General features: G+C 39.1%; 1 protein-coding gene across 2 annotated transcripts in view; it reads left to right on the top strand.

Annotated features, from left to right (window-relative positions):
* Positions 1-19,628, top strand: part of LOC145670426 (myosin light chain kinase, smooth muscle-like) — a 227,886-nt gene that overhangs the window by 86,563 nt on the left and 121,695 nt on the right. For both annotated transcript variants that reach the window (XM_081739093.1, XM_081739094.1), the window contains exon 4: positions 5,710-5,913. In XM_081739093.1, coding sequence (XP_081595219.1) covers positions 5,710-5,913 — 204 coding nt within the window. The remainder of the gene's footprint in view (positions 1-5,709; positions 5,914-19,628) is intronic.

A 19,628-nucleotide genomic window follows, 5' to 3' on the forward strand; every position in this document is an offset into this window, starting at 1 on the left:
TGTAGGGGGGCCCGATCCAACTTTATTATAGTTCATCACCATATTATAGTGCATTTGCAAGCCTACCGTGAAAATTTTAGGGGGCCAGCAAAAATTTAGGGAGACCGTATCCCCTAGACCCCCTCTGGATACGGGCCTGGTTCCAAGTATTGTGAATATTATTGTTCTGCACGAAATACAATAGAAAGACATGAAAAGCGTGCTGTCATCTGTTGATGACTCCTTTAAATTCAGGTTAACCCTGGGAGAACCGGGCCAGAGGCTATCCCTAGTTGCAGAGACAACTTGCAAACCGCTTGCTCTAAGCTTGAATTGCAAGTCGGCAAGCTTGCATCCAGCTTGATGCAAAACGTGAAAGCATGCCGCATGCTGGATTCCAATAACGAAGTTACATGGGGCAACCTTGCATTCAGTGTTCCATTCAAGCTTGACGCAAGTGTTTGGCAAGTCAAGTCAAGTCAATGGCTAATGAACGGCCAGTGATGTTATTACGCTTTGCGAAAGGTCTAAAGTATCGCTTGCAAGTACAACAAAAGGCAGATTATATAAAAGCATGTATTTCAAGTGCAAGCGTAGAAAGCCAAAAGCCAAGCACGCGCCAACTGATCGAAAGCTTTCTTGCTACTAGGGATAAAATGTCAACACTTTTAAATTTCGGTTTTTCATCGTGAATTTTTGTGACCTCCTCCAGTTTTTATTTTGTCAGTATGTGCCTAAAATAATACTTCCCACGGGAAAAGTCTTTTTCTTCTGTTTTCTGAATAATAAATGAAAATACAGACGGTGGAAGCAGAATTATTCCCTCTCCCTGGTCCAATTACAGACCTTGAATTTTAAGAAATTTTTGTTCAGTTACAACCTTTAGCCTGTAATTGTGTAGATATATGTCTGTCTACAGCTTTTCTACTAGTTGTGGGAGGAACACACTTTTTTAGAACAGTTTTACCTATAACAAATAAATAAATAAATAAATAAATAAATGCTTGTCAGAAAGAGAAGTAGCACACGCTATCGTTCTCGAATAAAGTATTATAACGCGCTAAACAGGCTGAAAAAAGTTGAAACAGAGAAACTTCACACGTTTGACGTGCTTGCTAGTTATATTCCTTGAGCGTAGAAATAAAGGACAAGGAACATTCCGTTTGTAATGACCTAGGATGGAATTGTTACGAACTATTACAGAAAGCATGTTAAGCAGCTCGGACTTCCATTCAACATCGAATCCTACAGTTAGACCCGAGTACTCAAGAGAACTAGGGTCTGTGTCTTTTTGAATCACGCCGAAGGATCTACGATGACGCAGCTGATACTGGGCGTCTCGTAAAGTCTTTGGAGAGGTTGCTGGACAGTGGTATTTCTTTGGAGGTAAAGGGGAAAACCTGAAATTATAGCTCAAAATTGGTATTCGATTCCTCTCTAATAAATTTTGATACTAACACCTTGCTAGAATGCAATATTACACTGGATACTTTTTAATATCCGCCCTTCTGGTCCACGGTGAAATGCGCTGATGCTTGGTCCTCCGAGGGTTAAATGGAATGAATCTTCCTTGACTTTGTTCGTACATTCGCAATTCCTTGGCAACCTGTAGAACAAAAGTGCTAAGGTAGTTGCGTCTTCATCGTAATTTGTTTTCAACGACGTCCATAGTGATATACTTACTTCCTCGCCAATTTGTATATAGATACACACAAAATGTTGTCAGATATTAATACTTGCTTGCTTTGAATGTCATACACGAAATTGATAGTCTTGCATTTATTTCTTTGTAAATACAAGCAGAAAAGGAAGCGTGACATTGCGTAGGTCATCTGTAAGAGGTGAGAATGGCTGTCGTCCAATCAGCGGTTGGAGCCAAGCAGAAAATAACAAAGTGATGCAACCTCCGACTTTGGTATCTTTTCCCGCTTTTCTCATGTTTATCAGCAGAAAAAAGAAATGCAGTTAAATGTTACAAGTTTAATCTTTTAGCTGTTTTTGTCTTTTGATGTTAAATCTCATTTGTTTAAACATGTTTATTAATCAGTACAAGATCATTGATCTAGAAGACCAGTAAAAAACAGTATTCGGAATCGATGCGCTGTCCACGTATCATTTAGTTAAATGCGTTGTCTTGTTGGCCAGAATACCTCGTGGGCTTAGCATCAGAAAGAATTTATAAAGCTATCCATGACTAATCCTAGCATATATCTTTCTTTGTACAGTCGTCAACAAAAAAATAGTATATTGTACATAGCATTTACAGTGACTCAAAAAAGTATTCATACACTCAAAAAATTAGTCGTAGGTGAGTTATATGTGAGAGCAGGAAATTAAAACTCATATTGAAACAAAGAGACGGAATAGCACTAACAGTTGCATGAGTTGAAAATTCACCAAGACTATAAGGAGACAAACACAATGTGCATCACGTAATTATGAGATACTGTTGTATTTTCCGATGAATCGAAGTTTAATATATTCGGATCAGATGGCAAAAGATAGGTGTGGCGAAAGCCAAACCGTGAATTGGAATCGCAACATATCCTTACAGTAAAACATGGAGGAGGGAGTGTGATGGTATGGGGATGCATGGCATCTTCTGGAGTGGGAAATTTAGTTTCTATTGAAAGTGTCATGGATGCTAATAAGTATATTAGTGTGTTGCGCCATAACTTATCAAGCAGTGTGCAGAAGTTGGGTATTGAGAGGGTCTTTGTTTTCCAACAGGACAATGACTCTAAGCACACCGCTTTGGAAACTAGAGAGTAGTTCCTGTATAATGCTCCACGATGGCTTCTGATTCCTCCACAAAGCCCATTTGTCAATCCTTTCGAGCACTTGTGGGATTATCTGAACTAAAAAGTATAGAAACACCGTCCTTCGAGCAAGGAAGTACTACAAAAGTTATTTTTTAGACGAATGGTCCAAGATTTTCCTAGAAATGACCAAAACGCTCGTCCAGTCCATGCCAAGGCGTCTCAAGGCAATAATTTGTGTTAAAAGTATGCACACAAAGTATTAAAATCTTGATTGTTAGAACTTGTCGAGATTTGTAGTTCGTGTTGCTGTATGAATACTTTTTTGAGTTGAGAAAGAACATTAATTTACTTTTGTCATCTACAGATTTCTTCTTTTATATTTTTAGACGAATAAACATAGTAAATTATGTGTTTTCAGATGATTGTAACATTGTTTTTATTTAACCTTTATAAATAATCCTATGTCAAAAACTTTGCGTGTATGAATACTTTTTTGAGTCACTGTACATAAAATATGCTATATAGTACGAGGGCCGTCCATAAAATAAAGAACGGTTGCGCATTGTGCGCGGCGCCTACCCTCACTACTGCGATCGCGTGCCCGGCAGTTAGCTCTTTCCTTCACCTCAGTGTGAGCGAGTCTCAATGTTGTGCGGTCACGCTACTTGTTTTTGTCCGATTCAAAATGGCAGCGCCAATCGAAAATCCCGCCAAATGTGAAATATGGAGTGTCATTCATTTTCTGAACGCCTATTGAAATTTATAGGCAAATAAAGAATGTTTATGGTGAATGTGCAATGAACGAGTCATCACTGAGGAAATGATGCATTAAGTTCAATCAAGGAATGATCAACGTGCATGATGAAGATCGGAGCGGGAGACCATCACTTGTTACGGAAGAACTGAAGGAAAAACGGCATATTCTGACTTGGCACCAAGTGATTTTCACTTATTCCCGAATCGAGTTCCAGAATTTTTGGGTGGAAAACAGTTCGCAAACGATGAGGAACTCAAGCAAGCATTGGCAGTTCGCTCAAATCTTTGACAGTAGATGAGTATAACATTGACATTAAAAAACTCGTCCCACGGCATTGAAAAACAAGTGTCTTGACAACTATGGCGATTACATAGAAAGTAGAGTAAGATCCTGTGGCTTTGTAAATAAAGTTTTGTGCTGATATCTTTTGTTTTTTATTTAACCATGCGAAAACGTTTACTTTCTGGACGACACTCGCATGTTCTTACATATTCTTATGTGACCAAACTGCGGGAGGTGATTCTTTGTATTAAATGAAATGAAAGAGAAAGTAAGATGAGAAAAGCCTCCTTTGCATTACGAATGCTTAATTAGTACGTAAGTGTATCCCTGTACCCCAGATTTATAATTCGTTTCGCCACTACCAGAGGATTATAAAACAAATATCTTGATTCCTTGGAACACGAACTTAATCCGTTCCAGAATTGTCATATTTAGAGACAAGTTTTTCTGTTTAAAACAAAAGAAACTCGATTAATCCGTCCCTGGGTCCTTGAACTAATGGAATTTCAACAGTTCACTGGATTTTAAGGTAAAATGTTAAGAATAATAACAATACTTGAATAAAAACGAATACACCATCCAAGAAAGTAACATAGGTCTAAAACGGGTAAAAATTCATAAAATTGGCAACGAAAATCACATAGTTTACTTTGAATCCAATTTCCAACAACGAACTTAGCGACAAATCATTGGGGAAAAGTACGCAGAAACACACATGAAATACAAGGCCTATCGAGAAAGTATCCAACCTCTGTTTTAGAGAAAACTACATGGCGTAGGCTAGCCAAATGTTGCGTCGTGGAAGAGGGATCCATGATTTCTTTAGCCTGCGTATGGCGTTACTTTCATTTGCATCTGGTGTTGTGGAAGGGTGGTTATGTTTGGTGCTCTTCTGTGGTCAAGCAAACCCAAAGCAAAATCTGAAATGATGTTGACTGTTGACGAACGGAGTAGCGAATCGTTATGTTTTGAATTGGCATTAATGCTTGTATTTTAGTTCTACACTGAAGCACTCTACATTATTTAGTTTTTCATTGACAAAAAATAGTATACTTTTGTTCGCGTAAATACGAGGTGTGTTCAAAAAGTATGGAACATTTTGTTGGCAAAAATAAATTTATTGATTTGGAAATACGAAACACTAATCCATTTCAAAGTAGTATCTATCCTTGGCAATGTACACATTTCTCCCAGCGCTTCCGCCATTCTTAGAAACACTTCTGGTACCAGTTTTTGGAATGGTGAGCAACCGTGCCGTTGCATTCCGCCTGATGTCTTCTCTTGACTCTCATCGGGTCCCTTTCAGTGGCATTTTCAGCTTGGGGAATAAGCAAAAGTCACACGGAGCTGTCAGGTGAGTAGGGAGTCTGACGACACATAGGAATGTTGTGTTTGGCGAAGAAAGCCTGAATCAAATTTCGCGGATACTCTTCTTATGCTCAAATTCTCGTTTAAATTTGAATGCACCAATCTGATTGAATGATTTCCGCTTGAGTATCGCCAAGCTTTTGGCAAAATTTGATGCAATATCGCTCCTCAGGTTTTTGTGTCACTTTAGAAAAAAGCTGAAAGCCAACGACCGCTCACTACACGTCTTTACTCGTTGGCCGACTTCCAGCGACTGATACTTTCTGCAGACGTGAAACAATCCATGACTGCGCATCTACACTGAAGAAAGTTTCCCGCTCTTCATTAGTATACGCGGGAAATAATGTTTCAATACATTTTGAGCACACCTCGTATACTATAACAGATTCCTTTCCAGTGCGCATTTTGTAAAATATTGTTTCCAACTTCTTATTTCTCATATTTTTTCTTCTTTCTTTGTATAATTATCCCACATTCAGTTTCAACAGTGTATCCTGATAAATTTTAAAAAATATCAAGTTAACAAAGAAAATACTAATAAAACTTTTTATTTTCTTTCAGAGGAAAATTCGGAACGGTCTACAGATGTCGAGAAAGAAGCACAGGACTAGCTCTCGCTGCTAAATTTGTTGGGACACCAAGGCGTGAAGATCGACGAAATGTCGAACGGGAAGTTGACATTATGAAATGTTTACAGCATCCAAGGCTTATCCAACTGTACGATGCCTTCGACAACGGAAAAGTCATGTGTCTTATTCTAGAACTGTAAGTCATGGTTTTCTTTAGTTCTTTTTATAATCATTTGTATTTTAGCAGTTTAGCCTCATATTGTTGCAATGTAGCCAGCATTTTCTCTTCAGTGTAGCCAGAATTTTTTCATCTTGATGAGGAGCTGAACGAAAGTAACACGGGCGCCCACAGAGGGGGGCAAGAGGAGGCAATTGCCCCTTCCTGGATTTTCGAAAAAGTTAACATTTATAGGCTGTTCCAGTGACAAAAGTTTGAGTTTAATTGCTGTTTTTAAAATGTATGTTAATGGTGTAGTGTTCAGAATGGATATAAGACTTTCTTAAGAGGCAAAGGATATAAGACTTAAAAAAAAAAAGGAAATTCTTGTCCTTTCAGATTTCAGTGGATAAAGGATTATGGGTCCTAGTTATCATACTACTCCTGCTTAAGGGACCTGTGTGTCACACACGTGTTTTACTTAAATGTGTATGTTTTGCCCTCCCTTGGAAAAAATCCTGCGGGCGCCCATGCTATTTACCATGGTTTAATACTACTACTACTACTACTACTACTACTGGGGACATGATGACTCAGTGGTAGAGCGCCTACTTCTAGTTCGATCCCAATCCATGAGTTAGTGGTTGACAACTCTGTGTCCGTGGGTTTTCTTGGATTCTTCGATTTTCTCCCACATTCTCATTCCACTAATTATTTGATCAATGATAATAGTTAAATTTCATTAATTATCCATCTCCTTTATCATAAAGGGAAGAAGCGTGGAACGTAAAACTAGAAATTTCATTTTTACTATTAGTAGTACTACAACTCTTTCGTGGCTATATACTTCACTTACAAGCCTTTGGCACGAGAGATACGGATTTGATTCTCAGTGGAAACTCATGTGTTTGAATCCCACATTGAGATGTAGGGCGACGTCTTACATAGCCTCACTGCTGAAAAGGATGTTAAACTCCAATTCAATGAAAGTCTTCCCTCTTCTTCCTTCTTCTCTTACTGCTAAAGGGGCACGGTGGCCCAGTAGTAGAGCACTTGGGGTCCTTGGTTCGATTCTCGACCAAGTAAGTTTGTGGTGGACAACATCGTGCTCGTGGGGTACTCAAGTTCCCTCTCACTTTCTCATTCCACCAATTCGTCCATCATCATTCACTCTCCTTAATCATCGTTCCCTTAGCCTAGTGGTCATAATCATAGGACATTAAACCTTTAAAAAGAACAGAAGATATAGAGAAATAATGAAGGGAAAACCCACTATATTCCTGGACAATGGAGTGCGCAAGGGGTTCGGAGTTTTAATTTGAGCAAGAGATTGTAAAAAAATAAAATAAACATTTACTCTATTAAGATATATATTAGGAGCTAGTAATCTACTCACCACGCCTGACGCAAACATGGAGGGTGTGCTGAGGCCGTGCGGCCTATTTAATAATTGGTTCCGCCAACACTGACACCCGGCCCGTAGTTCCTTCATTCTGAACAGTCGTCCTGATGCACGAAATGCACCTTCAAGACGTGTCCCTTAGCTTTGGTTAGCAAAATGTGATGTAATCCTTACTCTTTAAGGGAGTGGGATACGTCCACTGCACGGCCAGACCGAAGTCCTGAGTGCCTACCAGTAGCCTACTGGTGGAGGCCTTTCTAGCGAGTAAAAGCCTCCCATGTTCTTCAAATATGGTACTCGAGCGTAGTAAAGCAAGTTCATTTTTCGCCCATGCTCGCCGTTACCCAGATTCCTGGGATGAGCTCACACAGGCTAACGAATTCCACGGTTGACCACTGTTGCTTTTTCAACCACCACCTTCGAACATCGATATATCACCTAAGACGTACCACGAAGATAAAAAAAAAATAGTCCCCATTAGCATCGACGACCTTCTGACAACGTTCTAGAAGGCAATGGATTCCATCGCGGTAGAAATTGGTGGATCGTCAAGCGAAGAAGGTATCAAGTGTATTTTGCACCTGTACTAGGAATTTGAACTGGCGTCCTCTAAGGTAATTGTCCAAGGAATGGAACAGGTGATAATCGGACGGTGCAATGTCCGGGGAGTATGGTGAACTCAATAGTGTTTTCCATTCAAGGCGTAGAATAGTGTCTCAGGTCATCCTAGCCACGTGGGACTTAGAGTTGTCCTGTAACGAGAACCCGCTCAACTGCTAACAGTACACAGTTGGATTGATGCTCTGAGCAGCTGGTAGCAGTTCCCGATGCACGATGCTGCGAGTAGTCCACCAAACACACAGGAGGACCTTCTTCTGGTACAGTGTTGGTTTCCGCTGTTTCGGAACCGATTTATGGGAACCGATTTATGGGATGCTAATCAATAATGATGACGGCGCCGCGGAGCTCCGTACAGGATCCACTTCTCATCACATGTCCACATCCTGTCCAGAAATGGCTTCTTCCTTAGCCGAGACAGCAAAGAAACACAGGTGTCTGCTCGCGTTGCCTTCTGGCCCGGAGTCAAATAACGTGGGATCCATCGACCCAATTTGTAGTGCTTCTCAAGTTGATGGAGGTGCTGCCGAATGGTTTCTCCACTCACACTGAATTGTAGTCCCAGTTTCTCATGTCTGGCTACTGTTCGCCTCAATTGCTGCCTGAAGATCTTCATTTTGTGCATGTGTTGTTTTTCCGGCACGTGTTGCGTCTTCGAGTGTTTCGTCACCGTCCTTAAACTTGTTAAACCATCACTGCACTGTCCGCGTAGTCAAACACGCTCAGCAAATGCTGGCAAATCTTCCGCTCCACTGCAGCGGCGTTTGACCTCAGTTTGAACTCTCGTACAGCATACACGCTCTTATGACGCTCTGTGGATGTCCCATGTTCACTCTGTCCTTCTGTCCTTACGTAAGTTCACGGTGACGAAACCAGGTAGTATATTGAATATACCCACACTAGCAGCTGGTCTTCGCCTTATCTCCATTCGCATTCAAGTCACGGTGTGAGGGCTAATGCAACACAGACCTCCACAAAATGCGACAGAAATTTGTTATATATATATATATATATATCACGTGTCCTAAGAGAAAATGAGATTGAGTGTTTGTGCCTCCCCTTGGTTAAATCTTGCGTACGTCACTGTTACCGGAACAAGTAATTCAATAATTATAGATAGAAACTCGATATTCCACTGGATAAAAGTGAAAGATTTACTACGTACGCAGGGATAGAAAGCTCCATGCACGAAATACATGACCAGGGGGAAAAGATATTCTGAAAAGACAGCACGACAGAAGTTGACAAATACAGAATTAAAAAAAAATCAACGTAACACAAATGGGTGCACAACGATGACACAAACGAAATCTAAGGAATAATACAAAAAAGGGACACAAAAATCACACACCAAGCAGAGGCGGATCTAGGAGGTAAAAACAAGCGGGAAGGGACAACCAGACCCAGACTATGTTAGATATATCATGAGTTTACAATTTTTCATGGGTCCTGCAGGAGTTTACCACTTAACTCTCTCCCGATGAATATTATGGCTAGGTTGGACGTTGATATTGTGGACTTCAAGTATTGTTTTCCATATTATATAGAAGATAAACTGCAACTAAAACTATATCTAATGTTTGAAATAAATCCAATAAAGAATAAAAGGTAATGCTTACTATAAACTTTCAAAAATATATAAATAATAGCTTCAACTATTTTTGGCGCTCAAAAGTGGGCTTGCGACGTAGAATCACACCAAACAGCTTTCACTTCGATTTACGTTTTCTTTTAAGGGTCTTACAGAATTTGCCATTGCAGTCCCATAAGGACAAAATCGAAATTTGATCTTTGACCCTATATCTCTTCAATCTTTAGTACAAGTGGCATGCTTCTATTGCGAAACAAAACTTATGCCCTTCGTCTAAAGTTACACCAAATTGCACTGCTTTACCTCCTACCACTTCTGCAAAGTGAACAAATGAAATTGACACACGAATTAATCAACTCTCTGTGTATATATAAAATGGAAGGAAAAAGTAATGAAAAATGCTCAAAATCAAGGAAAAGCAGGGTTTATATCTGAAAATTTGCTTGCGCTTCGCGCCACCCATCGTGGCGGTTCGCGCCTGGTCTGTCGACCTCACTCATATGTATTGTCCGTTTACTGTAGCTTGGCACTGTGTTTTGACACAAAACCTGGCTAGCGGATCTTAGCAGTCCTTCCCCTTCTTTCCCCTTATCGCAGTGGTAACAGTGGCACTAACTTATCAACTTTAGCACTAGTAGGGTTTGGTATTTGCAAGTTGCGTAAATTTCGAAACAGTTTACTTCTTCTCTAATCAGGGCCCATAACTTGTGTCGGGCAGGGGAGGGGCAACTGCCCCCAGGGAGGTTCCCCGCCGTTCGAAGGGGCCCATTTTGAGGCAAAATTTTCTTAATCCATATACGATACGAACATGAAATTATAAATGAAGCATCAAACAGGTTCACTACATTACATAAACAAAACAGCACACTAAAGGCAAATACAACAAAAGTGAGTCGTGGGCCCACTTCAGTAAAAAACGTCTTCTATTAGGGGCCCTAGAAATAACATTTATTCGTATGGTTTTGAGATTTGTCAATATTGTCCCCTCAATTAATTTGTCATGTATGGAAGGGACCCAGGGGCGTAAGAACGGCCCCGCAGACCTTGCCGTGAGGGAGGGCCACAGGCTCCGGGGGGACAAATAGTAAGAGAAAGATAGAAAGGGGACGGCCCTAGAATGAGAAAAAAACTTTTTCTAGGAGGCCCGATACACGTATTAATGCTTGCCCCCAGAAAAAAATCTAAGTTACGGCGCTGTCTCTAATGTCAATTTATTGGTACAGTTCTGCCAATAGTTAATTATATCAGGTTGGTCTCTTTAAACCTTGGGTCGTGGAGAGAAACGTCTTACAGGAGGATAGTATTCAGATTTTAAGAAGGTGAGGAAAAGAGAGCGAGGATGAGAAGAAAGAAAGAAAGAGAATGAAAGAAACACTTCTACATTTACTTCATAATGAATTTAAACACATATAAACGAAAAAGGGATATCCTAACCCACCACCATAATATTTGTAGAAGTGTTGGCAACATTCTGGAGTAATATATTTCCCGCCAATTCTGGGGCCTCAGTGTTTGGCCCAATTCTGTTCTTACAGCAGTGGCGGATCCAGGGGACGATCGGGGCCCCCTGGAAAGGAATCTTTCTTATTTTATATATTTAAATAAAACCCATCCCAGAGTTTAGAGTTTGGAGCTCTTAAAAGTAGCTCTAAGTAGCAGTACTAAACCCCCCCCAGAAGTCCGTCCTAAATCCGCCCCTGCCTTACAGAAGCTATCGTCTAGGCATTCACCTCGTGGGACTGAGGAAAACCTTAATAAGGAATACCAGCCAGAGCTGAGTTCATGCCCACTCTCGATCTACCTATTTTAATGCCTTTTTTGTGTTGGACAGTGTCTGGTAAGGGCACCCAAACAGGGTAAATGCGTACTGCTTTAAAATATTTACATGTTAAAATTCGCTTTATACTGTACTTTGAACACGTAATTCAATGTGTATTATATTCTTCTTACAGCAGCATGCTTTATTTCCTAATACTTTAAGTCTATGGTTGTTAGTACAGTATTTATAATTATTGCATCATACTAATCCTTCTCAAAGCTCGTTCAATTAGTATGAAATTCTAGACTTGGCAGTTTGCAACATTGCAAACCTTCATAAACAGGCAATAATGTGGTGAGAAAATTTCCACCTATACTCGCATCGAAATTCCCAGCCTCTGTTTACAATCAGTACAAGATGTTTCTGTCGCCTTATCATGAAAACAATGCTGTCCAGCGAACCTAACGGTCTTCGCTTTCTCTGTTTATTGTTTACAATACAAACTACATGCTTCCAATATTGCCAGGCGTACAAGGTTTTCGCACACTTTCGAACAAGAACACTCTTGTATAAAATTGAGTGTGTACTATATGTAAGATTGTATTACATAATAACTAACTCGATTTGTCACAACGTTAATACCTCAGTCATCCCAAAACAGCAATTTATGTAGTAATAATAATTGTTCTATGACTGTGCAGAAGTAGGTACATTCGGTTCGGCGAATCATGTGCCTGGCAACCATGAATTAACCATGTAGGGGTGAGAAGCAAGGTGTTGACGCTCGCACTACAATTGTTGTTTGTAAACAATTTTCCATCCTAGAGTGAACGGACAATACGGGGGCGCCGTTGTATACTCTCGCCCCGGGCGCTGATTTCCCACGGCACGGCACTATGTCTGTGCCAGCTTTTCGTAATGAGTTCAATTATGTAAGAGAAGCTGTCATTAGCGCATAAGACGAATTCACAGACATGATTATATAACAGAGTTTACATCATGATTCAATTCTTCGCATACAATTGTTTACAAGTAAACTTAGTTCCGTATTTTCTTATATTTTATAAACTAAAACGAGAATCAGATTTAACTCGAAATAAAATTAAGATTGGTCCTACCACATAATAATAATAATAATAATAATAATAATAATAATAATAATAATAATAATAATAATAATAATAATAATAATAATAATAATAATAATAATAAACTCTCGTCTACCACAGAATCTAGAGTTCAAACTTCCCAAAATGAATTTCTGGGACGTCATTGTTGTTAGAAGACATTGCATATCTTTTATATTGGTGTTTGTTTACTAATGTGTGCAATTGAAATTAGTTACCTAAGTCTAATATGTAAAATAATTGGTGAGTGACTGCAAAATGACGCTGCCAAAACCGTGTAATATCAGTACGTTATTAAACACTGGGACATTTGCAGTGCGTTGCATTGAAAACAGACCTACTTTCCACGCGTCGAAAGTGAGATGTTTACATCTATTTTCGTCGTTGGAGGCTTCAGAGCGATGCAAGGGAGGAAGACAAGCTAATCTCAAACAGAAAACCTAAGTCCAAACAGCTGATCAATCTAGCACACGAACAAAAAACAAAACGTACATCTGCAAAAACAAACACTTCAAATTCACATTCACGATAGTTGACCACACATGGCAGTTTCATCCGATCTAACAGTTCCTATTGTCTTGAATCAAGCAATCTCAGTTTCATAGTTCTTGACGACTTCTCTGAATCTAAAGTAAGGGATAAACTGAAGCTTTTCACATTTTTATGAAAAAATCGGTAAATTTGTTTTTAGTATTTTTGGAATGTTTATGTTTCAGCCCTTAATAGATTATAGGACATAGGCATACAAACAGAGAGAAAAATCGTATGTGGCGTATGTAAAAACGCAGATTACATGCGTAAATCTGTATAACCCTATGTAACATCCTGCAACAAACGTATGTTTTATAATACTGTCTGTAGAAGTGTTCCATTTATACGTACTTTCCGTATGACTGTATATACACAGCAAAAAAATGATGTGTTGAAATAACACAAAATAAGTTGAGTTGAGTTGATTTTAGTTTAGCGTCCCGTTCAGCAGCGAGGCTATATGAGACGTGGACCTACTGATTAACGTGGAATCCGAACCACATGAGCTCCCGCCGGGAATCGAACCCGGGTCTCCCACGCCGAAGGCGCGTACGCTAACCGCTTAGCCACGAGGGAGCTCAACACAAAATGACTACCACTTTAGCGTGTTACTGGTGTGACAATTCAACCCCAGCTTTTTTTTTTGTAAGTGACTAGCCGTTCCGGCTAGAACCCTGTTAGAGGGTTATGCCATCTCTTAGGGAACTGAAGTATGGGAATTGTAGATGTGGGTGACTTTGAGAGGGTCTCAGAGTCCTTTATTAAAGCTTGTTATAGCTATCAAAGACTTAAGGACCTTTGCAGGCCTTAACATCAGGCAGGGAAAGGGTGGCAGAGCAATTACATGATGTACATGAACGCTAAGTCTGAACATAGAGGACGAGTAAATAAGATGCAACTTAGTTGTCATTATATAGGTTGTATGCTGTGGAGATGAAGATGGTAGATGAGGCGAGGTGCATGATGACATCATAACACGGGGAAAAGTTAGTTGACGGGTGAAGTTATTCTCGTCTAGGGGTTACTCTAGGCATTGATGAAGACAGAGGGAGCCCATGTTAGTTGTGGATGGATTTATTGTGCAACGATGGAAAGATGAGCGGAAGATGGTCAGGAATTTGATAGTCAGCAAGTAACTCCAGGTCTAGTGCATCAGGAGGTAGTGTGTAGCAGCACAGAGTATACAGGAGTGAGAGCGGTAGATGGAAATATCGAAATGCTGATGGGTGGGGTGCCATATGATGCATAGTAGTCAGAAGTAGAGGATGGTATGCTTCATAACGATTGTGTATGTAGGTGAGACGTAACTTTTCGAGATGAAACTGTAAAGATGGATCAACACCAGCCACATCGCCTTCAGAGCATATCAGAAGTACCTCGTTACTGGATGTAAGTATTTGCATTGTTTTTTATTATTTGGTATAAGCAAAGCTTTGCGAAACATATTTCGCATTTATGGCAAGTAACTAATAACACTCTATGTTTTCTGTAATCGGTCACAATAATATTGTTGTAAACCTGTGAATCTTCTAACAACAGTTACACAGACAGCTGTGCTTCCATCTGTTTTCTTTATCTGTTTTTCTTGTGTCTTAGCATATATGAATATAAGATGGCAGAACCGTTGCCTATGTAACTGTTGTCAGACGATTCACAGGTTTACAACAATATTATTGTGACCGATTACAGAAAACAAAGAACATAATTTGTTACTTGGCATAAGTGCCAAAGATATTTCTCAAAGCTTTGGTCATATTAAACGATAAATACGAATGCAAATTCTCTCAGGCAGTAACTAGTTGTTTCTGATATGCTCGGAAGGCGATGTCTTGGTGCACCCCACCAACACTGCTACCTACTTAGGCGTCGTCTTTGATTCAAAACTGACTTGGAATGCACACTTGCAAAAACTGAGAGCTAAGGCTACTATTCAATTAAATCTTTTACGTCGTCTTACGGGCACATCTTGGGGCCTCAAACCCGATGTCTTACTCCATACTTATAAGATGTTTCTTCGACCTATTCTCACTTTCGGACATACGGCCTGGTGCAATGCTTCTACTTCCTTCTACGAAAAACTTTGCATATTGGAGCGTCATGCTATTCGACTAGCTCATCGGATTAAACTTCCGTATCCTACGTGGCTCACGTATGAATATATCGACTTTCCGAAGATCAGAGACCATATTGCACAACTTCGAAATCGGTACATTACATCTCGCATTGAAACGGGCCATCCACTATTCTTGGATATTCTTCGAACTGATGCTCTCACTGATTCCGCATATCGTTACAAGCATACCCCATTGAATATACTCATTTCCTTGTATGTTCGCCATGCAGACCTCACAGTAGCAGAACGCGACATTTATGCCATTTATATCATACATGCTCATATTCCTCATGTTTTTCCATCTTAACACAGAGATCCCCACAACTAACAAGGGCTTCCCCCTGTGATCATTAGTCCCGAGTCGCCCCGGGACAGAAGATTTAACCTGCATTTGTCTGACTAATTTCTATTTGTTTGTAGTGTGACGGCACTTCATCTCATCTTTCATTTTCATTATCGTACATTTTCACACCAGCACTATCTCACATTATATTGGTATTCTTGCACATTTGCACCTATTTTCCCCTCAATTATATTTTCGCTATTCACGTGATAACCTGTATTTGTCATTTTTTTGCCTTATTTAATCTATTTATCCTTCGTTGTATATTCACATGTTGTATTTTCATTATACTAACTTCTTTTGTGTACCTTATCATAAAAATATAAATGTAAATAAATAAAGTGCAAAAAAATGAAAATGATGCTATAACCCTTCTCAAAACTGATGCACAAATACCGATGTAACTAATCAAACTTCACTTAGCCCATCCCAATCTTTGAAAAAGTACATTTGTATAGAAAATCACATGCCTCAGAGAGGGTGTAACCCTCTAAGAGGCAGGAGAAATCTATAATTTTCCAGAAATATATTGAATTGATAAGAGTCAATTTTCCTATTCTCCTTCCCCCCCAAAAAAAAATATTGGTGCTGAATTAACACAAGTAACACGCTAAAGTGGTAGTCATTTTGTGTTGTTTCAACACCTCATTTTTTACAGTGTAGGCGGTAAGGATCTCATATACAGATGGACGTATATAACACATAGCCGACGTATGTAAGATAAGAATACGTTTATAATATATGGAAGACTGTTAAATATCAGACATCCTTCAGCTGCATGATGTAAGATCTAAGCAGGAAAAACGCAGTATGTATCTAGCATATGGATTATGTATGCTCCGTACAGATTTCCATAGTAAACATACGGATTCCGCATATTTGTACAATATACCGTAGTCCGGATAACGGATTTTTCTCAGTGCAGCAAATCTTTAGCCAGAATACTAAAGCATGGGGGTCCTAGATTATTTTTTTGGAAGAATGTTGAGTCCACGTTACATTCATAATTTCTTAGCACATAAATTTATTATTATTTTTAAAATTCATTAATGAGGTATGTACAAACAAAAGCATATGAAATACATTGAACAATTAGATAGTTTAATGTAATTTTATTTAAACAGCTTTTGAAAATTGAAAATTGATTATAAACTGAATATGTAATTTTATCCAGTGAATATATAAATCATGCGTGTCTACAGAAGACAAAACCTGCTGAAGACAAAAGAAATGACTAAATCCATACCTGCCTAAGCACTACAAGAAATCTTTGTAAAGTCAATAAGGCCGAAGATCTCCGCATAACAGAGCGGACAAATTAATAAATAAATCAATAAACTACATCACTTTCTCTCAGAGAAACAATGGACCACAAATACTAATATTTTCAAGTTGGTTTTTCTTTCCCACCTTACAACCAAATCGGATTTTCGTTGTTGCTGTTTGTTGGAACAAAATAAGAGAGAATAATTTCTTGGTTGCTTATGTTTTCGAACCTACATTTGTCTTAACAAATAACTGTAAGTTTCAAGTGGATTGAAGTTGATCGCACGCGGAAGGGGAATTTCACATGGCCACCGGAATCGAACGCAGAAACATTTTTGCTCCAAAAGTTAAAATGGTAACTATTCGTATATAAATGCTGTTGGCTCCAGAAACTCTGTAAGAAGGTTTTAAATTAAAGTCATATGAAGCATAAGCTATACAGACAGCTACATATTCTGCTTTTAGAGTTTAAATGATGCCGGATGCAGCAGATGGTTTTGGTGCTATCTTGATGTCACCAAATTTGCTGTTTGAGATTTTGAGAAATTAGTCTACTGTCATGTACTTCTCACACTTGAAAAACATATTTAATTGACAGAAATTTTATATCGTCATAATTAATATCTTGCTTACCACCAGAGTCAAGATGAAACGTCCTTGCAATCCTAGCAAAACTAATGAAATTGTCACAAACACTAGTTCACTTTAAACATGTATTTTGGCATTATTGCACTCAATATTTACGTACTGTACCAAATACATTTCTCGATTACATTACCGGATGCACGGTGGCTCAGTGGTAGAACGCTTATCTTTGGTGCTTAGTAAGTCCCTAGTTGGATTCTCGCTCACGCTGAGCTTGTGGTGGATAGTATCTTGTCCATGGGTTTTCTTCGGACATTGCCCCTTCTCTCTTAGTTTGCAATTGAAAAAAAATCTAGGTAACTTATCTCCCACTTCCTTCTATCTGCATAAAAAACAAATTTTCAAAAAACATTTTATTCTTCACGCTTATTATTATTATTATTATTATTATTATTATTATTATTATTATTATTATTATTATTATTATTATTATTATTATTATTATTATTATTAACTATTCTGCCTTTCGACAAGTCCTAGGATAAATGAGTTTTTTTTTTTAATATTAGATTCGACCTGGAAATGTTTCTTCCAATTTTCTCGATCTTCGGCTTTCTCTTTTAACTACCAATATTTTCTTCTATTTTTCAAATCATCGATCGGTTGTGTTCTTCTTCTTCCTATTCCTCGCTTTCCTTCCATCTTTCCTTCTACGGCGGTATGAAGAAGACAATTTCTTCGCAAGATGTGTCCAATCCAATTGGCCTCCCTATGAAAGATGCTGGCTAGAAGCGTCCTCTTCTCTCCTATCCGTTTTAAAACATCTTCGTTTGTTGCTCTCTCTTTGTCCATTTTACACCCTCCATTCCAAAAGAAACCGAACTTTTGAAAACAAATAGTACCACTAATGCCATCTGTTGTAATATTTTACCGGTATATGGCGTAGTCCCTCATTGACAACTGGTATAAATGTCATGACATTTGGATGCACGGCAACAAAGCTATAGCGTTTCAACTCTCAGTGTGTTGTGTACATCGGTCGGAAAATGAGTTTCAAACAACGAGCTGCAATTGAGTTTTGTGTTAAACTGGGTAAAACTTTTAGTGAAACGCACCAAATGCTACAAAATGCATATGGTGATGAGTGTCTATCCCGTACGCAAGTTTACGAGTGGTTCAGGCGATTCAAATCGGGTAGAGAGACGCTGGATGATGACGAAAGATCAGGCCGTCCCAGAACCGGATTATCGGAAGAAAACATCGAAAAAGTGCGTGAATTCATCAAACATAACAAAAAATCGTCGGTGAAAGTTATTGAAATGGAATTAGGCATTCCTCAAACAACCGCATACTGCATTTTGACCGAAGTTTTGGGCCTTAAGAAGGTTAATTCGCGGTTTGTACCACACAAACTCACTGAAGACCAAAACGTTGATCGAATTGCGCATTGCAAAGACATCGTTAAAAGTGCTCGGCAGGATCGAAACTTCTTGAAATCGATTGTAACTGGTGACGAGACGTGGTGTTTTGAATATGAGCCCGAAACAAAGCGGCAAAGTGCTGAATGGAGAGCGCCGCATGAAGGAACACCAAAAAAAAGTCGCTTGGTGAAGTCAAAAGTTAAGGTGATGCTGATTTGTTTTTACGATTCGAAAGGAATTATCCACAAAGAATTTGTTCAGCCCGGCCAGACAGCCACTGGAGAGTTTTACTTAGGCGTCATGAAGCGTTTGCTGGCAAGAATTCGTCGTATTCGGCCCGAATATCGCGAAATCGGCAGTTGGACTCTTTTGGACGATAATGCACCATCACATCGTTCGCGACTTGTAACTGAATTTTTGGTCAAAAATCACATTATTCGGTTGCATCATCCGCCCTATTCACCAGATCTCGCTCCGTGCGATTTCTATCTGTTCCCGAAACTGCATTTGGCGATGAAAGGAAAGTGGGACGCATCGATTGATGCCATTGAGAAGGCGACGACCGCCGTCCTAAAGACCATTCCAATAAAGGACATGGAGAAGTCGTTTGACAACTTGTTGGAGCGTGCAAATATGTGTATCGATGCAGAAGGGGAATACATTGATTAATAAAAATGATTTGTTCCAAAATGTACATTGCTTTTTTGTTTTTTTAAAACGTTCGGTTTCTTTTGGAATGGAGGGTGTATCTTCTCCATTTTCTTCCAACATCACATTTCGAAACTCTCTAAATATTTTTTCTCTCACTTCCGTAATGTCCAAGTCTTTGAATCATACAGTCCAATGCTCCATATATAGCACTTGCCCAACTTCATCCTAAATCCAATATTGATCCTGGTGTTGGAATGTATAACATAGGATATGATGCTTTTTTTTTTTTTTTAATTTCAACACTTCCTGTGTACTCCTAAAAATGTAATAAAGAAATAAGGGTCATT

This window comes from Thermobia domestica, chromosome 14, assembly GCF_964235325.1.
Source record: "Thermobia domestica chromosome 14, izTheDome1.hap1.1, whole genome shotgun sequence".
NCBI classification, from domain to species: domain Eukaryota; kingdom Metazoa; phylum Arthropoda; class Insecta; order Zygentoma; family Lepismatidae; genus Thermobia; species Thermobia domestica.